The sequence below is a fragment of the Kogia breviceps genome, chromosome 5, assembly GCF_026419965.1.
Source record: "Kogia breviceps isolate mKogBre1 chromosome 5, mKogBre1 haplotype 1, whole genome shotgun sequence".
Lineage (NCBI taxonomy): Eukaryota > Metazoa > Chordata > Mammalia > Artiodactyla > Physeteridae > Kogia > Kogia breviceps.
Window position 1 is genome coordinate 53,060,693 of NC_081314.1, and position 26,723 is coordinate 53,087,415.

The 26,723-nt window shown below is 36.6% G+C and overlaps 1 protein-coding gene across 21 annotated transcripts in view; it reads right to left on the reverse strand.

Moving 5' to 3' along the window:
- Nucleotides 1-8,750: 8,750 nt before the first annotated feature.
- The window catches only part of MECOM (MDS1 and EVI1 complex locus), a 572,749-nt gene continuing 554,776 nt past the window's right edge, over nt 8,751-26,723 (reverse strand). For 18 of the 21 annotated variants that reach the window (XM_059065058.2, XM_067033979.1, XM_059065052.2 and 15 more), the window contains 7 exons: nt 25,831-25,997; nt 24,675-24,752; nt 20,982-21,151; nt 18,906-19,050; nt 15,258-15,494; nt 14,240-14,423; nt 8,751-10,316 (listed from right to left, as the gene is read on the reverse strand). In XM_059065058.2, the coding sequence (XP_058921041.1) occupies nt 10,182-10,316; nt 14,240-14,423; nt 15,258-15,494; nt 18,906-19,050; nt 20,982-21,151; nt 24,675-24,752; nt 25,831-25,997 (1,116 nt within the window). In that variant the 3' untranslated portion in view covers nt 8,751-10,181. The remainder of the gene's footprint in view (nt 10,317-14,239; nt 14,424-15,257; nt 15,495-18,905; nt 19,051-20,981; nt 21,152-24,674; nt 24,753-25,830; nt 25,998-26,723) is intronic. The other 3 variants (XM_067033981.1, XM_067033968.1, XM_059065053.2) reach the window with 1 other exon arrangement.

Here is a 26,723-nt window from a genome sequence, read left to right on the forward strand (position 1 = left end):
AGAAAAAGAAAGTTAAACTAAGCAATGACTCAAGTGGTATACAGATATGGCAAAAATTGTGGTGATAGTTAAATTGTTAAAATTGGCAATAGCTGTTCTTGCATAAGGTCATACAGCTAGTTTGTGAAAAAAAGGATAGAATTCCAGGTCTCTGACTCCACCTCCAAGCCCCCCCCATATTGCTGTTGCTTTTCTGAGAACCATGGCAGACAATCAAGCCTATGTGATAATCCTAAATCTCTTCCAAATGTGAACATATTAAAGACAGAAATTCTACTTTCTCTAATTATTCTTTACATATATATATATATATATTATATATCTTTGGATGGCATTTTAAGAAAAAAAATGAAGAGCAACCGCTTTTTAGTCAATTAAAAATTTTTTGGACTTACTGAAAGAATATGGAGAGGAAATTATTGATTTTAAGTAATGAAAGAACAGTAAAAATAAATGTCACCCCTTTACTACTTTAAATAACAGTAGACACTAAATTAGTAAAGACCATATTAAAGAAATTCAGAGCTAAACAATTTAAATCTTTATCTTTTAGCCCCTATATTTTGCTCAAGAGGTGTACAAAGCCACAGAGCTAAATGAATCTCCCTATTTATACTGTCACATAGATTTGCTTATCAAAAATTCTTCACTGAGATTTCCAATTTATCCTTCTGTTACTTTTTAAATCTGTCAGTTGAAGACCTTAATCCATACTTTTGTCTTTAGCAAATGAATTTTGATGAAAGAATTGGTCCTTGACAAAAACAAAGCTAAACAAAGCAAAACAAAAAAATCTGCACTCATTTCTCCTTGTTACAACACATTTTCCCATCCCAGGTCAACACAACCAGATCTGGATTGCAACTACCATCTTCTGCTTCATAGGTCCCAGTCTTGCCCATTCAGAGCGTACTTCAAATCTGTCTCCTTACCGTCCATCTTCACCCTACTCTGACCTCTTCAAAAAATATGGCCTCCCCTTGCTACCACAGAGAAAAGGCCGATCGGATTCACTAATTCAAAATAATGCTGACTGAAATCACTTAATATGTCACCCCTCCTAGAATAATCCATTATTATTTTAAGTGAGGAGAATGTGACTGTCACAGACAAGGATGACTTCAATGCTGGTGGTGAGGAGATCTTTTTTGACAAGGTCATGACACTAACTGGCCTCCTGCTATCTTTGTTAACTCTGCTTCTTTGGGGGACTCTCTGATTCTTTGTTCTCCTGATTTATTTATCCTGTTTTAGAGATGCTGCTGCCTAAAAGAGATGATTGGAAAAAGCCAAAATTTTATCCTGCAGAGAAATAATGCAGAGGAAGTATTAAAAGTCAGCTTTGCCTTCTGAGATGTCAAATTGGGGCAGGGTTTTTAAACAAGATGTCTTTGACCACTTCTTTTCTTGATTATATGAGCTCCATACCATTCAGCTAGTTAGTCAAATGAGCCCCATTTCTGACGAGCAGTCAGAACTCAAAACTGAAATGAAATCGACACGAATCTACATGCGAGAAGTAGCTACCTTAACTCTATTCTTATAATATATACAGTAAGTGTGTTGCATTAAAGACATGTTTCCTTTTCTTTATGTTGAACATAAAAACACGGTCTAGCACTTATGTTGTTGGTGTTGATTTAGGCACATTCAGAGGTACTCTAACCCCTGAACTCACTATAGAAACCCTTGACCCCAGCTCTCTCACAGAACACTAGAATTGCACCCCACTCCACTCATACCCTGCTCCTCACCCTGAGAATGGTTCACAGGAAAGTGGTCCAGAAAGCAGAAACTTGAGTTTGGACTCCACATCAGTTCTGTGACCTTGGCCCTTGGACAAAACCTTCACTGTTCTTTCTAGATCTCACTGTTGTCACCTACAGATGAGCAGTTTGGCCTCATCCAACACTCATAGTTGATGATCTGAAGCATATATATACATCACTTCCTTAGACAAAACCTCTTTTTTGTTCTCTTTTGTCCTGTTTAATAATTTAGAAGAAGCTTTTTGTTTTTATAATGTTTTTCTTATTTAAAAATTAATGCACGTTTATTTTTAGATAAAGTAAAAATGTAGATAAGCAAAAAGAAGAAAACAAGTGAAATTCACACAAAATCCTACTAACTAGTAAAATGTTACAGTATATAACTTCCAGTCATTTGTAACATGATTGTTCGGTTAATAATACGTTGAGATTATCTGTCCATGTACTTAACCATGGTCATGCAGACATAGCACAGTTTATTTCACCAAGTCTCTTTTGTTTGACTTCTATGTTGATAATTTTTTTTTACTGTTATTAATGTTTAATGAACATCCATGGATGCAAATATTAGTGTGTAATGCTAATTAATATATTAGGATGAATTCTTGGAATTGAGAGTCTCATGCTCATGAGGTATGTTCATAAAAAGAAATACATGGGGCTTCCCTGGTGGCGCAGTGGTTGGGAGTCTGCCTGCCGATGCAGGGAACACGGGTTCGTGCCCCGGTCCGGGAAGATCCCACGTGCCGCGGAGCGGCTGGGCCCGTGAGCCATGGCCGCTGAGCCTGCGCGTCCGGAGCCTGTGCTCCGCGACGGGAGAGGCCACAACAGTGAGAGGCCCGCGTACCGCAAAAAAAAACATGTTTTTTTTTGACACAAGAGTAATTCATTCTCGTTTAAAGCATTAAAATAAAAGTGCACACTGTAAAAAGTTACTCTCTCCACTCCACTCCTGGAGGTAACCACTGAGAATGGTTTGGAGTCCATCCATTGATTTAATGAAATTTACAGAATAACCACAGTGAGCCATACTCTGTACTAGTCACTGGGGACAAAACATTGATCAAAGTACACATAGTTAGTGCACTCATGGAGCTTAAGATTTAGGGGTAGAGATCTTAAATCACCTACAAATATATAGACAATTACAAATTGTAATGGGTGCATTGAACACGTAGTAAATGCTTTGATGAGAGACTACAACAGGACTACTTAATTTACATTAATAGGTGGAGAAGAGTGAGGAGTTATCAGGGAAAGTTTCTCCGAAGAAGTAAGAGATAAGTTAAAATCTGAAGAGTAAGTTAATTTAGCCAACCAAGAATGTGGCAACAGGGAGAAGCTGGGGGAGAGGGGTTCTGAACTGAGAAGGAGACAAGGGGAATCATTCCAAGTTCACAGCATACATGTGCAAAGTCCTTGGAAGTGGAGTTGAACTTGGTGACTGAAAGTAAAGAACACATGTGAGACAAGCAAGTGGGAATAGACTAGAGAGGTAGGCAAAAACTGGGTCATGGAGGGCCCTGCAGGCCATGATGTATTGATATCCATTCTAAAAACAGTGGGAAGTTATTGGAGGATTTTCCTATTAAACTAGTATGTATATCTAGTTTCGGCGGTCCCATGCCAGATACGGTCTGTTGGTACTCGGCACCTTTCCTAGCAGTCATCTTTATCACAGGAGCCTGGATGCTTGAAAGCCTCACTCCTCAGACTCCCTTGCCAGCTGTTTTCCAGTGATGTGCAATGGAAGGCACTGGTGGGAGGTTAGAAAGCAGCAGGAAGGGAGATTCCAGCAGCAGCAGCCGTGGCTCCACAACTCTGTGGTGAGGGTCACAGGCCACTTCCTGGTCTGATTTACATCCTTTTCTTCCTTTTGCTCTTTCAGCCCTTCCAGAGCTTTCAATGTTGTGTTAGTTTCTCCTGTACAGCAAAGTGAATCAGCCATACGTATACATATATCCCCTCTCTTTTGGATTGCCTTCCCATTTAGGTCACCACAGAGCATTAAGTAGAGTTCCCTGTGCTATACAGTAGATTCTCATTAGTTATCTATTTTATACATAGTAGTGTATGTATGTCAAAGCCCTTCCAATGCTTTTGTATGCAACCCTTTGCATTCAATCCCTCTCTGCTTAAAATATTTAGAGTGGCTTCCGGTTTCCTTTCTAGACACTGGCTTACTAAATGTTTTTTATTGAGACAAATGCTTTAGTTTCTTACTCACCATGATTACTGCATGTGCCCCAAAGAAGTTTGCAAAATACTTTTATGAATCGATTCGCTTTAATTCTCAGTAACACATGGCTACTTGGCTACAGTTTTATGGCCAGTCTTGGTACAGTCATTAGTAAGAGTCATAGTTGAAGCACTTTAAAAATATATAACAACAATCCTAACTTCAAGAATTCATTAAAGCAATTATTCCTTTGAGGATGGTTAAGTCCTATGTTTTCTGGAACAGTTCTACTTTTGCATGTGCTATCATGTTATGCCTCTGATTACCCTTGACATTACCAAACCCTGTGTCCTGCCATGAAAATATCGGCCCTCACATATTTGTTTGTTTTCCTATCAATCAGATGGTGTGGATATTTGTTGTTTTTGACATCCATAATTTATTCCCACTTATTTGGGAAGATTATCTCATTTTGGCTATATGGAGACTGGCCTTTCCTGCCCCGTACCTTTAGATGAGTTTAATGGTTCTCTTGATCAAGTAGGATTTTAAGTAGAGCCATTTTCATGCTCTATCTCTAGAATTTTAATCTAGATCCAGACTGACAAGAAAAAAAAAAGCTGAACATAAGGGTAGTTGATTCATCTTGATGATAACAGACTAAGAGGTGGGTTCCAGCTTTGCCTACCCACTGGTTCTGGGTTATGCTCTAGGCCTGTCCCCAGCTTTCCCTTCAATTGTTATGAGCTCTCTTATACGCACCAATTAAGAGCTCTCTTAATTTGCTTCTGTTTGAGTTGAATAGAATTATGTTCTTTCACCTTAAAGAACCATAGAGAGAGAGATTGTATTGTTTCTTTTCCTTTTAACTGGAGTAAAAATGTACGTAACATAAAATTTATCATCTTAACCATATTAAGTGTACAATTCAGTAGTGGTAAGTGCATTCACATTATTGTGCAACCAATCTCCAGAACTCTTTTCATCTTGCAAAACTGAAATTCTATACCCATTAAACAACAACTCCCTATTCCTTCCTGCCCCCAGACACTGGCAACCACCATTCTACTTTTAGCTCTATGAATCTGACTACTCCAGGGGCCTCAAATGAGAGGAATCACAGTATTTGTCTTTTCGTGACTAGTTTATTTCACTTAGCATAATGTCCTCAAAGTTTATTGATGTTGTAGCGTGTGTCAGAATTTTCTTCCTTTTTAAGACTGAATAATACTCCATTGTTTGTATATTACACATTTTGTTTATCTAATTTATTCATCGATGGATACTTGAGTTGCTTTTACTTCTTGGCTATTGTGAATAATGTTGCTATGAACATGAGTGTACAAAATCTCTTTGAGATCCTGCTTTCAGTTCCTCTTGGATGTATACCCAGAAGTGGAATTGCTAGATCATATGATAATTCTACTTTTAATATTTTCAGGAACTGCCATACTGTTTTCCATAGTAGCTGCACCATTTTACTTTCCCGCCAACAGTGCACAAAAGTTCCAATTTCTTTACACTCTTGCCAGCACTTGTTAATTTCACTTGTTAATTTTTTTTTTATAGTTGCCACCCTACATCCTTCTTCTAAATATTTTAAACACTTTCTAAATGTTGCACCAAGGACAGTCTCTTGTATTCAGAAATGAGTTATGCAGCATATAATGAACAATTAAATTCTAACCTAAGTCTCTTGGGGGAAGAGCTGGCTGGCTCTCTAAACTCTCTTTGGGGACCCTGGACCCAGTCTATTAGTTTTTTTCATTTTACTCTTCCCACTTCTCTCTACAATACTTCCATTAAGAATTGTTTGAACTTGGGGAAAATGAAATGAGTACACATTTTAACTATACTTGCTTTCACATTTGATTTATCTCATGATAAGGCTGCTAACCATCTTAAAAGGGCTTAACTCATGCCATGTTACTAATTTCAAAAGTTTTTTTTCAAAAAGGATTAGGAGGAAACTCAAGATACCTGCTAAAAAATTTGCAAACAAGATGACTCAGGCCCTTCTCTTATTAAGGAAGCATTTAGGACCTTTTGAAAGCACTAGTGTCATTGGTTCTGACTTGAGATAACCTGAATAGAAAAAGCCCAGGAACCAGTGCTTGGTACTCACCTTTCAAACTCTTCACAGCCAAGACTCAGATGCCTAATTGTCTCCCGGGCACATTTGCATGTCCAACAGCCTTACTCTCTGTGGGCACATAGCCTTGGTTTGGAACAGTCCTTTTTGGAGTTTTTTAGCTGCGCCTGAACCAGGAGTTCTGAGACGCTTGCCTAAGTGTGGGCTAAGGAGGCAGGCACTCCTGGATTCTCAGCCAGCCAGTTCCTAGCAGGGTGACTTTGAAGTAGGTTCTTAAACTCTCTGAGCTCCAGTTTCCTCATCTGTGAAACAGGAATAATACTTCCTGCATGCAGGCTTACTGTGATGATTAATGGATTAATGGAGCTAATGGATATACACATGCCCAGCATGACATTGGCATTAACAGGCAGTTTAAAAATTGAATAACTCGTTTTATTTATTCTGTGCAGAAAAAAAAGACTGGTTGATGTTCATTATCTGAAAATAAAAGTGTGAGTGTGCTTATTCTTTGAATGTGTTTTCTTAAGTGTCCTTGAATTTTTGGAGAGCTCTCAAAAATCAGACTGGATGGCTCATGTTTTCAAAGGGCTGAGTTTTCTTTATTTTTCAAAGCTACATATTTGTTCAAGAAACATAATTAGGAGTTTGGGGTTAACAGATACATACTGCTATATATAAAGTAGATAACAAACAAGGACCTAGTATAGCACAGAGAAATATACTCAATATTTTGTAATAACCTATAAGGGAAAAGAATCTGAAGAATATATATAGATATAGATATAGATATAGATATAGATACACACACATATGTATAACTGAATCTCTTTGCTGAACACCTGAAATTAACACAGTGTAAATCAACTATACTTCAATTAAAAAAATTAAAAAAGGAACATCTCTAACATCTTTTCCAAAAAAAGGTCCATATCCACTTTTATACACTCTAGAACAGATTTCTGTTATATTTTAAAATTTTCTTAGCACAGTGTTTGTGTACGTGTGTATACACACACACACATTCTATTCTCTTAACTACCACCATAAAAATTATGAAGTGCCTGCATGTGTAGAACTTTTGCCAAATATTTCTAAAAATGTACTTTGATTTTCAACATCCACAGAAACCCAGTGCAGTAGCAGGAGAAGCAGGTATTATTACCCTGGTTTCACAGATGAGATTTTGAAAGGTATGTGACTTGCCCGAGACCTCAAAGCCACTAAAGTAATGGAGCCACAATTCAAACCCAGGCCTTCAGCTTCCAAATCCAATATTGTCTCTAACCGAATCTCACGGCCTCGCCATAGGGCCATGTGGTGGACTGCTGGAGAGATGAATGTAAGAGAAAGCAGAAATGTAAGGCTTGAAAGCCTCTTTGGAATTTGGAGGCACTAAGCATTAGCAAACTACTGAAATGTCACGCTCAGAGTCTAACAAGAATTCAGTAGCGACGGGAGTATTAGAATGGCTTCAGAATTTATAGGTATTCTCCTTAAAACAAAGGAAAATGCACAACACGTTCCCAGTCTCCACTTTCTCGAATGTGTTGTTCTTATGTCTCAAACACTAGATTCTTCTTCTCCTTCTGTATACACCAGATTTAAAACTTCAGTATATTTTCTCAGTACTTCCTGTGCACACTTTCTATTTTAAAAATCAATATTTATACCTCACATATTTAATTCTTATACTATTGACATTTAGAAAGGATGTGAGGAGGTTTCCCTGTATCTGGCATTTTGGCTAAGAATGAATAAATAAACAAATGGAGAAATTAGTCTGGATCTACTTCCACGTGTCATACTTATTTAATATGCAGACCTTGTTCAAACCTCTACAGCTGGCCAAGTTGAAATAACCATATTCTAAAACAGTTGGCATTATATTTAAGGTGCAAAAGAATGTTCATAATGGCTCCCCCACCAGTGAATTTATTGTATGGAAATACCACTCCTCACATTCCAACCCTGTGTGTCCATATATGAACACGCACAAGCAATTACCTGCATAAAAATTAAAATACCATTGCTTACACTAGTGAAAAGCAGAAAACATAAATTTTTAACAAAATCTGAATGGTTAAAGACATCATAGTAGATCAAACCTGATGGAATACGGAGCAACTGCTAAATGATTATTTTGAAGAATTTGTAGCAATATGCAGTTTTTGTGGGGTTTTTTGGTAGAGAAAGAAAACTCAAAATCAAATCTACCCTCTGATTCTAACCATGAAAATATGATACTTTGCACGTGGACAAAGACTTAAAATGATCATAGAAAAGTTAAAGGGTCCCCACCCCTTTGGGAATCAATGAACAGTATTTGGGTAATTAAAAACAAAAATAAGAAACAGAACACCTTTTGGCAGGCACTAGGTAAAATCGAGAAGAAAAACTGTAGGTTGCTCTGTCCTAACTAAAACGGGTACTGCAGACATGGGGTGATCCCAAGGACCATGTAGTGTTGCACCTGAGCCCTGACTTTGTACCACATGGAGAAAGTCCAGAGCAATGAGTGGGAGACAGTCCAAGTCCCTCTGGGCCAAGGGCTATCCTTCATGTCATCTCAAAACTATACACACATGCTCTACATTCCATGTATCTATTAGGGCATCAAAGTCCCAGACAGCGTATCTTTAAATCACTGGATCCCAAAGGGAAACCAAAGTTTCATGAGAAGGGAAAATACCACACTGTGGGAAAAATAACCATTTTTGTAAGTCTTTATTTTTTAGTTGCTCCTCCCATAGTAATGCACTGAAAGGCATAACAGTTTATATTGTACAAAGCATTGGAAGAAAGTACCTCAACTTGCCGATTATTTCAAAATGAGATTACAAACAAAAAGAAAACAAATCTGGTTCCTCGATAAAGGGCAAAATAACTGAATACAGTCTGTTATTTACGTCTCTCTTTTAACATAAGGTCTGGAACACTTCATTTTACAAATAGGATTAACATGAACATAACAACGCACAAGCTTGCAGACAAACAGCATAAAATATGGGGTACAGTTTTTAATCAGAAGAATCATGCTTTCATGAAAGAAATTATAATCGTTTATACAATTGAATCAATTTCAGTATTACAAAAACTAAGTTGCATCTATTCGTATTTAGCTCATTAAGAAGGAAAACAAAACAACAACAAAAAAAGGAATGTTAAGAAAAGCCAAACACCATTTGGCACTCCCATACACAGGTCGAGTCACCTTGGTCCTTGAAATTCAAAAAGGGGTGTGCCTCGGACATCAGAAAGTAGTGGCTGACTGGAACAGTGCTATTTAAATCAACAAACGATAGTTTGCCAACAAATAAATACATGATACACGCAACACACACAAAAAATTAAACATTAAAAAACAGTGACATGATTGTCTAAAATTAAGATGTTATTACAAGGATTTGGCAAACCTTCTATTAGCGTAGTGGTACAGCGGTACTGGTGATGAACAGGTCACTTCACTGACTTAACCTCTTTGAGCATTGAACATCCATAGTTTACAATATACACATACCCTTGTTCCCTCGTTTTAAACAATGTACTTAAAGAAGGCAAAAGTTAATGGGAAAAAAATACTCCCTGTTATCAGTTTCTATAATAATCAAGTGTGCATTTCATCCAACTACTTCTGTCTTCGAAGGGTTAAATTACATAAAACTTTAACAAAGCAAGAAAATTAAATCTGTAATTAAAAGCAACTGTTCCCAATCATGTGTCAGGTGATCTTGTACAAAAAAGAATTCAGTTTCTATGGAGTGTTCATTCGTATCAATGCTGCCATCTTAACTGCTCCGCTCACCCACCCACTCCCAGGGGCAAGGTGAACGAGAAGACGCCTTCTGACCAGCAAGTTTTTCATTTTTATTGAATCATTTTAAGTCGCATTGATCCTCCAGAAGTCAGCAGCTGCCTTTGCTGTGCAAAACAAAATATCGAGAATAAATAGTTTCTTTTTCTTTCTTTCTTTCTTTTTTTTTTTTTTTTTTTTAAATCATTCAGTTTAAGGTCCCCAGACTTTACATGAGTGACCCTTCAGGTTTATAAGGCATTCTGCTCAGCAGTCTTTTAAAGAGTCCTATGTGAAAGAGCCATGCTACCGTTGGACTTGGTCCCATTCTGGTCGACCTTGGGAATGTCATACGTGGCTTATGGACTGGATAGCACTGGATTCCGCCGCAGCCCTGGCCATACTGTGCCACACGTTGGAAGAATTGTGGGATGAAGAATGGAGGGTCTCCTTGTCGGACAATGACAACATCATAGCATATGCCTGAGGTAAAAAGGAGAGACTCGGTAAATGGCATTTGAAAAACATCACTTTTCGTTCGAAGGATATCCTTGGTGAATGTTACAAAGAGAAGGGACCCCGAGAAGGAGCATCCCTCATGGGTGTGTTTGGAAGAGTGCGGGACATTTTCTTGTGTTATAATGAATGACATGGAGTTACTGCTGGCCTTCATTGCCTCGGGGCCACAAAAGTGACACAATCTGCAGAACAAAAAAATCAATGACCCAATCTAGAATGACAACAGTGCCCCCATTAAGAAACAGGAGTCATGTGCTTCCCCGACCATATAACTATAATAACCGTGCATCCACTGTTTATGCACATGTTCAACTCACCCACAATATTACTGAATGCTTACAACTGAAACTGCAAATACAAATGAGAGACAGGCCTGCCTTGACAGTACTGTGGTCCAGAGGAAACAGTCCCACGGACTCCTGCACTGGATAATTGAGAGCACTGAAGGTGAAATGACTCGCCCAAAGTCACTCACCTACAGGGGAGGAGGCATAAGTAAAACATTTCTGCCCAGCTTTGAATGCTTTGTCCACTTCCCCTCCACGCTTGAAGTATTCAATGCTGACACTCAAAGACCTTGAAAGTCGAGGTAAATCAAGTCGGTTCTACCAAAAAATGAAACAAAACACAAGACCCAACAAAGTTCTAACCCCTGTGCTCCAGTATCTGCCAGCAGAAGGTGCACAGGGGTGCTCTGTGAAGAAGTGCTCTTTCTTCCTTATTATCACGTCAAAGTCTAAAATAACTGTTCAGAGAATCTCCCCATTTGCTGCCAAGTAAAATATTCAAATGAAATGTTTGGTCTTGACTTAGGAGTGAACTTTTCACTGTTGAATTTGTTGGTCTCATCCACTGCTAAACTTGCTTGTCAAAATGCTGCTGAAGAGGAATCATTAAAGTCCTGCCAAAGACATTCCACCGTCGGTAAACAAAGACAAAATGCCTCCGTTGTTAAGCAGAATTTCATCTCTGGGAGTCGTGCTGAGACATGTGGCCGGTCTGTGGTTTCTTCCGTAATCATGGCATTCAGTTAGAAAATCTGCTCTCCCAGACTGATTTTGATTTGCTGGGTCATTGCTCTCAATGTACACATTTGACTTTTATGTATGCTATTTGCCTTCTGGACCTCTACAAAATCTCAGCAGACATGTTACAAATATTTCTTAAGCATCTACTCTATGCCAGGCACTGTGCTAGGTCCCAGGGAATCAAGGATAAATAACAGAGTCTTTGTCCTTTGTAGGGTTTAAAGTGTGGGTGAAGTGAGCATTGAACTTTATTCCAATTACATACCCACATTTAGAGATCAAGATGAACACTATTCTGAAATGGTTTTAACAAAACTCATTTTTTTTTAACTCATTCTGATATGCAGAAAAATAAAAGGGATTACAAGAGAAAATTTTTAAATCCTGAGGTTTTTTAAAATTTATTTTTGCCTGCGTTGGGTCTTTGTTGTTGCGCGCGGGCTTTCTCTAGTTGCGGCGAGTGGAGGCTACTCTTCCTTGCGGTGCACGGGCTTATCATTGCGGTGGCTTCTCTTGTTGCAGAGCACGGGCTCTAGGTGCGTGGGCTTCAGTAGCTGTGGCTGGTGGGCTTAGTTGCTCTGAGGCATGTGGGATCTTCCCAGACCAGGGCTTGAACCCATCTCCCCTACATTGGCAGTAGGATTCTTAACCAGTGCGCCACCAAGGAAGTCCCGAAATCCTGAGTTTCAATCCTGGCTTTTAACCTGCCTCTATTCAGCTAGCTGCATGACCTTTGGCAAGTTGCTTAATCTTTCAAGGTTACTTGCCTCACATGAGATGTGGATAATAATAATAAAAACTTAGCTCCAATGGTTGTGGAGGAACCGGAAGCACTAACTTACATAAAGTGCTTAGCTTAGTGTCCCTGAGGTAATAGTACCTGTTATCATGAAACTAATTTTTGTAGGATAGGATTTTTCAGGGAAAACTCCATACAGAAGGCAGCCACTGTTGTATTGGTCAACTATTTTGGATTCAATCACTATAAAAATCACAGAGTAAATATATGAGTTTTGAGTAAAGCATCTGAATCTATTCAGATTCTAGAAAATGATAAATATGGAATGTCTACCTTTAGGTAATCGAAGGAAATAAACATTTTCATGCACAAGGATCAGTGCTGAGCACATAACTGACAGTTAATGACAACTGAATGAATGAATAAAGTCTCATGAAACAAAGTCAATTTGCAAAAAGGCATGACCATCTTCAGATTGATATATATATGACATTCTCAAGTAACAATAAAAATATGAGCTAAAATTGCAAAATGCAAGTATTTCTTGTGAAGGTAATTGTTAGCCCAGCTGGGCCAGGACTTTATATATCAAAATGCTGGTACTGAAATACATCATTTCTATTATCTTTAAGTTCCCAGGACCCTTTGCTTTCTATCACTGTGACAGTTTCAGGAATTTTCAGGTATTGTGCCTTATAATGTCATAATTTGGGGTGGAATAATTAAAAGAAATTTTAGAAAAAGAAAGTAAAGCTGGCTCCCCCAGTTTCTCTGATCCACTAGCAAGGAATAACGGGAAATCAAGAGTTAACAAAATATATTAGACATTTCTTATGGCTGTCTCCACGTGAAAGTGAGACGTCTACTCTGGCTGGTTTACTTTTAACGTTAGAAAATGAAAAATTCATTTTTATCCTCATTCACTGATAGAGCAGGAAGGCATATTAGACATCTTCTCCACTCACCCCACTTTACAATGAGGAAATGATACCCACAGTTGTGAAGTGATGTTCTCAAGCTCATGGAGCTAGGCAACTCCAGAGTTGAGACTGGGTGCTTTCACTTCAATTCAGAATGAACATTTATTTGGCCTATTACCATACATGATATCTTAAGACTTTTTATCGACTTTACTGACATTTTCAAATTTGTACTATCCCACTGGAGTAATGTTTTCCCCACTTTAGTTGCGATATGACCACATTTGCTGTTAAGACCAGTGCAAAACATCTCATCCAAATAAGAAATTTCCAAATGTAGGAGTTAATATGGTCACATTGTTTGATATATCAGGCCACCTCTAAAATGAACTCTGGATCAAACAATTAGACCAAAGTGACCAACAGATATAACAACAGAAAGTTTATTTTTTTCTTTCTTTAAAACGGACCTGAATAAACAACCTGGTTGAGTGCAGATGTCAAGTAGAAAGGACTGACTTCTCTTTTTTGTGAAAAAGGAACTGAGGGACTGTTCAATGGTATTTATAGATCCTTAAATGGATTTATTTTGGTTACCATAGTGCTGATAGATTGCTATAGACCTCAATGAACTTGGGTACCACTCATTCATTCATTCATTCATTCAATAAAAATTGATAAGGTTTATTTCCAGGTTTGCCATTAAGTTGCTACAGACTTTTGGCAATTCATTTCATCTCTGACCCTCTGTTTACTCCTAAATTCTATCATTAGATGACTTGTTTATTAATTATGTACAGTAAGAAACAAAAGTAGAGGACAGAATTCACTTTCCAAAAATCTCAAAACACATTTAGGTTGACAAAAATTATAGACACGAAGCATTAGAAAATAATTCTGAAGTAATATACAAATAGGCGCAAGCAAACATTATGGACCATCTATACAAAGGTAAGGTAATTGCAAAGGAAAGGGAAGATTATTGGAGGTCAGGGTTTGACACAGACATTTCTGTGCAGAATCCAGTCACATTAATTGCTGTAGGGCTTGACTATTTTGGATTCGGTCATAGACAAAGATTTGAATGTTTTGAGTAAAGCATCTGAGCCTGCTCAGATTCTAGAACATTGCAAAGAGTATCTGCCTTTGGTGTCAAAGGCACAATGTCATAAGGATGCTATACTGCAGGAAAGTATGTACCTGTGATTTGGACTTTCTGTGTAACGGCTGTTTAAGTTCCTCTGGCACATGGGAAGCACTGAAAGAAGACACCTCAGCTTCAATATATTGATTATCTTCCATTTTCCTCATTTTGAGGCTATCTGTGAAGTGCCTTATATGATCTAGAGCAGAAAGTCCAGTTTTATATTCTTCCTCTTTATACCTAAAATGAACCAATGGGAAAGCACAGAGGGTTTTTTTTTTCTTTTTCAGTTTGATATCCAACCAAATCACTTTTCATTTGAGTCTATACACTTGTCAAACATATTATATTTGCAGTAGAAAGTAGCCTGCATCAATTCTTGGGTTCTTTAAAAAGCTTACAAATATTCTATCTTATAAATATATTTCTTTTAAGATTTTTCATGACTAAAGCAAGAGTATATTTGAGATAAAGAATTAAAGTCAATGATATGGGAAGTCAGCAATGCAGTGGAGACAGAATTCATATGTTTATAATTTCTATTTAAAATAAAGCCAGTTACGATTATACTTGTTTGACACCAATTATCCATATGAAAATATAATATTCCCATCAATTTAACTATTGAGCTAATTTTTTCCATTTAAATATCTATCATCTATATAGATTCCAAATATATCAAGTAAAGTGAAATTTATCTCAATAATATTTGAATAATAACACACCAGATGAATTGAATAAATTAGATAATGTTGAAATCTCTATTCTTCTTTGAGTAGAAATAGGTAGAGTCTAAATAAGTGATTGTGTACTTGTGTAGCTTTCATTTACCCTTCCTTCCTCAGGTTAATCAGAGTTCCACAAACACTGATGTATTTTTATGCTTGCGGATTATGTTGATGGCCACTTTGTTTCCATCTTTTAAAAATTAATCCACTGTGGATGCCTTGCTAATTCAAGGTTAGTTTTTATAATTTATTGCTCGCAAACCGCTTATCACCTGGAATAGTGCACTAATGGAAGAACAGAGCTGCAGTGATTGTAACCCTATGTGAATCTACTCTTGCTTCTCACCTCATTGGGGACGTCTTGCAACTCATCTCCAGGGCGCTAGTGTCTTCATAGTCATCCTCATGGTTTCCTTCATGTAAATGACTTGTCCCTGGTTCCTTTCCTGTTTTCCCAGTAATATCATTGTCTTCATCCTCCTCATCTAACAACACCTCGTCTTCCACCTCTTCATCATCCAGTAAGTCTGAATTTTGACTGGTCACCAAAGCCTTTTCATCTTTAAAGTGACTGCCATTCATTCTTTCAAAAGCATAAAAAAGAAAGAGGTTCAATTACTGGTATCATTTTTAAACGTGCAGTTAGCTCTATTATCACGTCTTCCTAGCAACAATTTAATTTTCACCATTTCTAGAGCAAATTTTTTATTGTTGATGCTTTATGGCAACCATGGGAAAACAATGTAACCTCACAAATGAGAAAATGAAGGGAAAAAAATAATTGTGTGATTATTCAGATTATAAATAGATCCTCTGGTCGAACTGGGAAAACAATCTCAGTCTCCTATTTCTTATCAGGCCTTTGCTTGATAAATGATATTGTTATATATGATATAAAAAGCACACAAAGGTTTTCTCTAAGTAAAGTTACCTAATTATCATATAAGTATGCACTATTTAAAAGAATAGATTTCTGGAAAACTCATACCCCCGAGCAACATTGCCAAAGCTTCAATACACATGCTTCAAGTGAATCTAAGTGTTCAAAGAAAATGTTAAAGTAGCTGTCAAGGACTAACCAGTATTTGCTATTTCTAGGTGACATTGGTGGGTATATGGCACTTAAACACTCTACTGAGACTTGAAAGTGTTTGAGTGCTCATTTATTCGTACTTTGTTCAAATTATCCTGGATGACCTGAATGTAAAAAAATTCCTTGTTTCCCAGGATAACACTGGGGTGGGAGATGATATAAAAATGTAATTGTACAAATATCTTTTGAAGCTTACTTAGCAAGTGTGTATAACATAATGATGCAAAAGAAGACTATTATATTTTAAAAGCCATCTGTAATACTTTAGTCTGTGGTGCCAAGGATTGCGATATGTGATTCGAAAGTTTAATTATAAAAAAAACTTAATAACATAGAAGTCCCCGTTTAAAACTTATGAGGGCATTTATGAAACTAGGATAAGCTTTTCAGGCTTTAAAGTAAATATTAAAATATGTGTAACTTGAATTTAAGTTTCATTGCAAGATCTTAAAGTTGAAACTGTTATAAAACAATTATAAATATTTTGAATCTCTCCTCCTAACTTCCTCCTTTTAAAGATATATGATCAGGGAAGTTAAGGCACTTGCCCAAATACAGAAAGCTTGTTAGAAATTAAATCATCCTAGGCATCCAGGTGTCCTGATTCCTGGGCCATTCAGAATCTTTCAATTTTGTCCTGCTCCTTTACCTATTTACTAATTCAGAAAACTTGCCGAGACTGCTAAATTATTGTTACAGTCATGTACAATTTTCACATTTAATGTGACTATTTTTCAGATTATGGAAAATCAGGTATCAGCGATAGACCCCCATCACTTTCCCACATTTAAAAAAAATGAGTATAATTTAATACTTAGATTTCTTAGGGCAAAAAAATCCATAAATAAAACAATTGTGGATGTGACAGATGCACACAGTAAAAATTCACTTGACCAGAAAAAGTCATATCATCGTTAAGTTTTTTTATACAATCCGTCTCTTAACCTCTTTTATCAAAGAATGATGAAAACATGTTTTGCACAGACATAAATTATTAGTTTCCAGTTACACTGCCAAATTGCTAGCTTGAATGGATTGAAATTGTTGTTTTAAAGAAATGAAAGAAAAAGTAAAAGAACAAAAGAGTGCATGGATGAAAACCAAAAGTAACAAAGCCAACGTGATTAAGAAAATCTATTTGTTAATTATGCTTTCAAATGTGGCAATTTATGGGGGTTAAATTATTCATCAAAAGTAGTCTGATAGGAGTTGAGGGGAGAAAAGTTGGATGACTCAGTCTTCTTACTTCTATGCTGTTTAGACATGTTGAAGCCAGATGTTGCTGCTTTATGGTTCACAAATCTCCGGCTAAGGGCTCGAAATCTGAATAGGAGTCTCAGAACACAAATGGTGCTTTTTGTTCACTATTTCTTATTTGTATCATGTAACTATCATTAACAAAATGTCAAAATTATCAAAAGATCATGACTGTCTTTCTTACTTGTCCTTAGTACTTTGTACTTCTGATATCTGCCTCACCTCTCTCTCTCTCTCCCTCTCTCTCTCTCTCTCTCTCTCTCTCTCTCTCTCTCTCTCTCTCTCTCTCTCTCACACACACACACACACACACACACACACACACACACACACACACACACGGGCAAGCAGAGGGAAAGACATCCAACTGCACAAAGTTATAGTTTTATCAGACTTCTGAGAGGCTGGGAAGAGTCATGCAATAGCAGATATTCTCTCCTTGTTCCCTTAGAAACAATTTTATACAAGTTGAAGAACAGAGTGGTCATATACTTTTATGTTATCTTGGAAAATAATGTTTATTTGATACTTGCCTTAATGGAAAAAAGTACCTAAAACAATTAACTTTGACTTTTAATAGCATCAAAACTAGAGAACACTAACAATAACACTTGCATGATAAAAAGTCATGGAACTTTCATTAATTTCCTGTTACATTAAAATGTACATTGCAGCATCCTAATTTAATAGGCCATTGGATAGTTTTATTCAGAACAGCACAGTTCTCAATACCAGATATTTAATTGTAACTTATAGAGCAGAAAAGTTAAACCCAGTAGTTTGGGTAAAATAATGTTTCATTTACATCACATAAAATGTAAAATACTAGGTAAGTAATATCAGCAGCATTAAAAGTTTTTCTATATGAATTAAGCCATATGTGCTTGATGTTGATAATGATAAGAGCGAGCCAGTGCACCAAGTCATTAAAAACAAGGATGATTATACCCACCGAAACAAACATGCCAGAATTAAATGAGGATGCACCTGAGAGCATATAAGGAAGGGATAGAATCTTATTCAGAAGTCACAAACGGTTTCTAAAAAGATATTTGGATGACATTCAATAAGTATTTTATATGTAAATATCTACAGGTATGTATAAATATATACAGCTACATATAGATATATATATAGTCATATAATATATATAGTCATATACTCTCTGTATACATTATATATCATATGATCTATAATAGTAATCACTGTTAGCCAGTGATTCAACTGAACCCCTGTGGTGGCTTTCCCTTCTAGTTGGAGAGTTTTGATAAAATATTCTAATTAGCTATCAAGAGAGGCAGAACAGAACGGTGGTAAAAGCCTGGGCTCTGGAACCACAGAACCCAGTTGAATCCCGTTTATTACTTATGTGACGTTGGGCAAGTTATTTAACCTTTGATGTCTCCATTCCTGCACTGATAAAATTATATAACAGTAGTCGCTATCTCATAGGGTTCTTAGGGTAATTAAGTTAACTAATAATATAAAGTGCTTAGAAGACCATTGGATGTTTAATCTGCACTAAATAAATACCAGCCATTGGTGGCAGAAGTAAAGTAGTGTCACAAGAGTGAGCACTGCAAATGTATTTGAAAACGTTCATTTGTGAAATCATCGACTTTAAAGAGGAAAAACAAGCTTTACCTCTCTTCTGTGTTCCTGGGAGACTGGCTGCTATGGTTGCTATTCCCAATGAAATTTCGAATTTCTGTGAAGTAAGCATCTTCCTTGTCATCGAGAATCGCACCTGTACTTTCCAGTTCAGAATGAGGCGACGATGTGGCCGTACCTGAGGGGAGAGAAAGCCTTTTGTGAAAAAGACTATTATTTATAGGGCAACTTATTTTGAAACTCATACCTTCTTCATTTGATCAGTGTTGTTTCCTAAAACAGGCTTTTTCAAATATTAATAATGATAACTTTAGGAGGTCAAGGTCTTCCCAATTTTACCGCAGTACCCATGCCAGTGAGTAATGGGGACTATCTTGAACCGTTGAAATAATGAGATACAGTCACCCAAAGATGCCATTTCTCCCACTAGCTTCCTCCTTTTCCCACTGTGACATGGGAACATTTTAATTTGTAGAATGAGAATATGGGGTGAGGCAAAGTATAGAGAGGTCTTACATACATTCTGCAGAAGAAACTGTATACCTGTTTGCAGTCAATATGTATTTATTGCCCCTGTGCTAAAGTGTGTTATCAAATAAAGACTGAACACATGCTGGAAGTACTGCATTTTGATTTGGTGGATTAAGCTGTGGGTAGACTCAGAACACATCAGTCGAGAGACAGTTGTGGTATAGTATTGAGAGGACAATACTGAGTCTGTGGATTACAGAATGATTGTCAGCTTCCTTACCTATAAAATTAGAATCAAAATACCTGTATCACAGATTATTCTAAAGTTTCCATAAATTTATAAATAATAAACACTTTATAACACGTGGTCAAACTTTATACTAACATTTGCTTCATGCTGTTTAGCGTGCCCACAAAATATCTACAGTTTAATAGTTCATCACAATAGTCTAGATGACAAAAACAAGAGGTTAGAACACCCCTCAGCTTAACGAAGTTATAACCTGGACCAAAAAACAAGTATTCAAATTTGACACATTATATCTTTAACTTATTTATTTTCTGAAATAATTTTGACTAGAAAAATTATAGTAGTATACTGTAAGAAAGTGTAGGCACTTTTGTGTATTGGATTAGACTTCTGCCTCTAAAATCCAATATTTTAAAACCATGATCATTAGATTTTTGGCTTTAAGGGAAACAAACAGTATATAGTTCATTCAAAATCATAAGCAATGTGCCTGTACAACAGAGGACGGATTAATAATAAAATAATTTCCTTCAGTAAAGATTACTAGTTTGTATAAACCCAACTTTTCTCTGTTCTTAAAATCCTTTTCAGGAGCTGCATGCACAACCCCTCTCCTCACTTCTAAGTCATTTCCTTAATTCTCTAGAAACAAATTATGGCTACATAAGTTGGTTTCACACACATATGCCAGCTGCTAAACATTCATTAATGGTTTATTATCTAAGTATTAGAAGCCAAAGGCAAGAAAACCTACCATGTCTTCTGCTAACTAGGCACTGGTACTTCTGTATTAAGGGAAGGCTAGTTTTTTGCCACTTTAAACTTAACTCTACATTGGCATTTGTGACCAAAACCACACACCACTATCATTTGCTACGGGCTACTCTGATCATGTTGACAGTCTTCTATCACTCATCTCTAAACGAGGTCCCCTGAAGAGGTCCTCTGAACTGCAGGCCTTCTGCAAAAGCAGCCATGGTTTCTAGGTTAATACTCAGAGCGTGGTATTCTGGGGCTCCACTGTGGTCATCCTGCCAGGCTGGGGGCCACATTCTGTGCCAACAGATGGAAAGATTGTTCTCTGCAATTTAGGAAATCTTGGTTCATCAGTCTCCGGTGAGTTCGGGTCATGGTTCTCTTTGCTTGAGATTGCCCACTGAGGTGAATCCAGGAGAAAATAAAATCATCCAACTAATGCTCCGAGTTGTATATTATTCAACGATCATATCATTCACTTCATTCAAAAATCTCAAGGTTAACGTGCTGCAAATTTGCCCAACAGGATCTGATTCTCGTGTCAAAGTGGAATGAAAGAATGATCACAGCTGTCTTTTAAAATAAGAAAAATAAGCTACCGTCTCCTCCTCAAAACACAATTGATGACCTACCAGACATGTTCCCATTCTCGTGCTTCTTTAGGTGTCTGTCTAAGTTGGTTTGTTGACCAAAACACCTATCACATAAGTGACACTTAAAGGGCTTCTCCTTATTGTGGATGTTGCGAACATGCCGCTGCAGGTTAGAAGATATGCTGAATGACCTGTCACAGTACTTGCATCTGAAAAACAAACACAGAACAAATATTCGCAAGCAAATCAAAAGATATTTCTCAAGACAAGCAAACCAGATCTCCAAAATTATCACCCATAAAACAACACTGTAGAGAAGATTACTATCCACACAGCCAAAATTTCAATTCCAATAAACAGACTTTGACTGCATTAAAGGTTTTCATGACTTCATAAAAAACCATAATACTTCATAAAACACCATAATAAAATCACAAGTTTATGAAGATAATCAGTTCTAATATTTCAAGTAAAGCTCACAAAATTAAAAATATTAAGAAATAGTAGTTTTGTTTTATCTTCTGCTTAGGACAATACAATTAGATCTTCTGTAAACAAACATGAAACAGATTCACATATTGTTCAAGAAAAGTAAAAAGATCATTTTTAAATTCAAAACTTCTGAGCCTGATTAAATAATTTCTTAGTAAATTCACTTTCTCAATTGCTAATCCTGAAGGAGAAATTCTGTTATCCTCTCCAAAATAACAATAAAGGTTCCAAACTCTTAAAACTGGGCCAATGGAATAGTCTAGTCTGATACCAATGATACTGATTTTCATAATCTATAGTTATTAGGGGCCCCCAAAGCCTTTACTGTGTTAACTTTTAAACCGTCACAAAAGAGAGAGTACCACTAAATTCTCCTTTTCGGATAAAAACACAAGGTCTTTGCTAACCCCCTCTCTCTGGATTCCCCCCAGTTTTCTACTTTTATTTTTCCTAGAGTCTGTGGCAGTTCTGAACCAGGTCAGTTTTTTCAGGAAAGCACATATTATTTCCTGGCTAATTGTTTCTGCCTTCCATGATATTTAAGATAAAAAATTCATGAATTACTGAAGTTCTCCTTCAGTCACAAAATAAAAATGTAACCTCCCACCCTCTCCCCTTCCCACCAGCTCTTATGGTGAGGAAGAAGAGTGATAACTGACAAAATTTTCTCCTCTGGCATTTTAAAGAGTGCATTGTCTGTTTATATGATTTTTTTGTACATGTGTTGCGTAAAAGGAGAAATCAACTTTCTCTAGATAACTTTCAAGTGAAAATTTCTGACTTAGGAGCCCAAAATTCCCAAACTCATTCATCTGTGTGTGAAGGGCCCTTCTCCCACTTCTGAATGCAGACTCAGCAGTTCGAGGGACTCTACATCAGAAACTACCCCACTCCATTCAAAGTGTTTGGGCTTTATGGCTGTCTCTACATGATGCCAGATGTCTAGTTAGTTCAGTGGGGTAATAAATCTGTTAAACTAGTTACTTTGTCATAGTATCAGTAAACCAACTCAAGGGCTGATTTAATTTCCCTCCTAAAAAACCATTCTGGCATCATGAGGTTCCTCAAATTTAAATTAATAATATTAATTTTAAAATGGGTAAAATCTCACATTGATAGTAGTTGTAATATTTAAGCCTCTGCTTTTGAAAAAAATATATATGGACTCTTGGCTTTCTTTGAACTTCCAAGGCCTACTGCAATGAGAACCACGGTACAGTTAGCACAGTTGTGCTGTCCTAAGCAGAGTAACCTAGGAAACACTGATAGAGAAAACTTACACTCCCATCAAACATTTTAGAAAATATTTTCTGCACAAATCATGAGGAAGAGAGATTTTGTCTTTGACACGCTTCCAACTGTCTGCTTATAGGCACAGAAGCTGTAAATCCAATAAATATCATCCACTCTAATATAATCAGTCAATAAGGAAGTTTTAACCAAGACCCATCTGTTACTTTGTATCTTTCCTCTGCTGATATCTTGGCCAAATGTCTGAGTGCTCCTAAATAATAAGCATTCCATTCTATTCCAGTAAATTAGTTGGTGGTCAAGAAACAGCTCAATTCAGAGCCTAAGTTTCAGAAATTCTAAAGAGGAGTACATAACACACTCATGAGCATACACGATTAAGCCTTCCTGGTTACTGGATGTAAACACAGGGGTCAAGGGAGCCTTTAAGATCACGGTATGAGATCAAAAACGCTGATTTGAGAGTTCCAGAACTGGGTTTTAATTTGGGGTCTATTAATACCAGACTTTACAGAAGGCAATTAGCATTTGTGGATCTAAATTTTTTTACTTGTAAAACAGAAGAGCTGGACAAATAACTGTTTCAGGTCTTCAGCTATGAAAAATTCTGGTTTGCGTTTTTTAAAATATACGTAGAATAAGAGCACCATTTACAGGGTAGAATGAAACCACTGAATTCAGGTACAAAAAAAGAGTAAAATGAGCATGGTATCATAGTTGCATACCAGACCCTTGGCCATAACAAAATGTAAGTGTGGAAATCTTTCCTCCACTTAAGCAGAATTCCTTGGATATGACATTTTCTCAAAAAAGGGAAATCATCTAACACTTCCCATTTTTATATCTCTCTGAGACCTACTATATTAAGCACATTCTATCACATATAAAGTCACTTATAAATATCACTTATGATTAGTGATTTACAAAACATGTAGGAAAGCAAAGAATTTAAGAAAATACTTTATTATTTTCTGAGTTTAAGTCCCTCCAGTTTTCTCCTAAAATTTCTCCTAAAATTTGAACAATCTTCAAATGAACATTGGTCTGCCCGTTTTCTTATCCTCGTAAGTAAAAAAGTCTGATAATTTATTATCAGACTGATAATATATCAGACTGATAATTTATTATCAGCTGATAATTTATTTATTTTAATGACAAAAGCATTCAGACAAAAATAATTTTACACATATGCAATGCTTAAGAATTTCAAAGCAGAATAAAATTACGATATTACTTAAGATAAATAACATTAATTCTTTGAAGAAATATCCATGAGTACCTAATACTGTGTGCAAGGCATTACACATTCAACAATGTAGGTGATATTTTAAAACTGGAATGGAGAATGGTGGTTAGTTTCATTTGTTAGTAAACAATAATATTAAAATTAAACACAGGTGCCATGTGTCATATGGCTGATTTTGACACTTAAGAGAATAAGCTAAGAAGCCCTTGAGAAATTGTTGACAGAATTGCTCCCATCCTATAATATATTCTATTTTATCTGTTCTACCCCTAGCTCCCTTTCTTCCTCCTCTCCAGGTTTAAAATTTATTCTTTAAACCTCCTAATGGGACCTGTAGACATTGACTTAGCTGTACTGGGAAAACAAAGATATATCCGGGTTGTTAATTCCTAGCAGAGATTTAAGGCTTGGAAAAGGGAGGCTGCAAGATTATGATTATTGTCAATTAAAATGGCATGAATCACTGACGAGAAAGAGCACTTAATTATAAAAAGGGCTAACAGTTCTTAAATGCTTATTCTATACTAGACACTGCTCGAACTTTTAAACTGAGATATAAGAAGATGATTCAAGAAATTAGGACTCTTCTAAGTTTGAACCCCAGCCATTAGTTAACTCTTTGACTCAAAATTGAACAGACATACATTCAGACATTCACGAAAACAGCCTCTTTTAAAATTCTGGCAATGAGCCTACTTTATTACAATATTTATCAAGATATTTAGTAAAAATCATTGTCAAACCTGTAAGGTTGCTCTCCTGTGTGGGTTCTCAAGTGCCGTGTTAGGTTCGCAGATCTTGGAAAAATCTTGCCACAGTATCTATTATGAAAAGATGTTTATAAGAGAAAGTCAGCACAATTGACTGTATTCCACTCAAGCTGCATAGAAGCCAGATGCTTATTCCTGAATTAATTAATCTTGCATGGAACTCACATGTCTTTGGTATTTAAAATTTGCAACAAAGCCATTCTACAGATATAAATAACTCTACAAATAAAGACTGCGTTATGAGATCCGGTTGAATTTGCTCATGCATAAGCAAGCAGTTTATGAAAACAGACTTGAGTTTTGATGACCCCTATGATCCTCTTTTATTAACTCTGTATCTTTACATTCACAAAACTGAACCAGACAAGGGGATAAAAAAATGACAAGAGCCTGTGATTCTGGGTTGATATAAACAGATTTCAAATGTTTCAACTCATTTTACATGTTAGGCACAGTGACAACTCTCTGTACATTGAGTGGTATCAGATCAGACAAGATTCTAAGACCTCATCCATCAAGGTATGCTCCTATAAAAGCTTTTCTGGAAAGAAAGTGACACATTTTCCAAACAGCAGATAAATTGATATGCCTGAGTCAGATGCCGCAAATTTCTGAAGACAATTCAGAAATTGTAAGTATGATTTATTAAAAAAGAAAACAGAAACCAAAAAAGAGCTTTACTGTACTACTGATGAGTAACAAGAAACTTATTAACAAGTTTTCTTCACTTATCGACCTTATTTGTCCTTCATTAATAGCCTTATTCTTCAATGTCATGACAATTAATAACTATAAGCTTGAGGACAGTAGTATTATACCTTTGGATGAAAATAATTAACTGTGAAAGAAAATTCATAAATATCAAAGTGAAACAAGTAGATAGCATTTGGACCATTTCCAACCTCATTTATCACAACCAAATGGCCTGTGTTAAAATTTTCATTTAATAATAATTTTTAAACCACTATTTTTATATCTCACTAAATAAAGAATACTTTGAAGTGCTTGAGATCTATCATGGTTGTTATTAATCATCCAATCAAGAATAATTTCCAAAACAAACAGCAGGGCCTTTTGAAATCAGAGGGGAGATTTTTGGAAAGCAGGCCATGATTAACTTTGCAGTTACCTGCAGGTATAGCGTTCCTTTCCTTTCCGTAGGAGGTTCTCTGGCAGGGCGTTGGGAGGAGCTCTGAAGTTGAACATGGAGGGAACCGACTGTAGAAGTTCACTGGCCTCAGGTTTCAGGGCACTGAAGCTCTCCAGCTTCTCTGCCATGTTTTCAATAGCTGACATCTGAAAGGCAAAAGCACAAGATCATGAAGGATGGGGCAGACATCCTTCCTTCTGTAATCATCTCTAGCAAACCAAGAACTGATTAATCAGAGGGAAGCATCAAATCTGCTGAATGCAAGGGGCTGTAGAAAGAGATTGTAGTGTCCCAATATTAAACAAATGAGAGAATTCATTGATCTTAAAGATAACAAAGGTAGAATCAAGCTTACAAAGTGCCAAGTGAACTTTTCCATAAGCCCTTAGTTAGACCATTTTGTAATAATTTGATATACAACTGAGCAATGAAATACATGAGAGAGAATAAAACCGTTAAATTTTTTATTAAATTAAGAGACAGCATTAGTATCATGCTATCAACAATCACCAGGCCCACCTGTGAATGACTGCAGGAAGGAAGAAATTAATACATCCCCTCCAGAGGCTGACTGGAACCAGGAAATATTTGACTTTACTCCCTCCCTTTTTAGTATAAAAGAAGCTTGAATCTAACTCTGGCAAGATGGTTCTTTGGGACACAAGTCCACCATCTTCTCAGTCTGTGAGATTTCTGAATAAACAGTAAAAAAAATAGTAAACTGGAAATTATAGCAAGAGATCCTGTATGCCTTGTCTAGGTAATAAAAACCATAGGAAGTAGGGAGTCCCATGAAAAGAACTCACAGCATGAAAAACATCAGGTGTTCCAAAGTTATAGCTTTAGCCAAATGTATGTAATGCAGAGAGAAA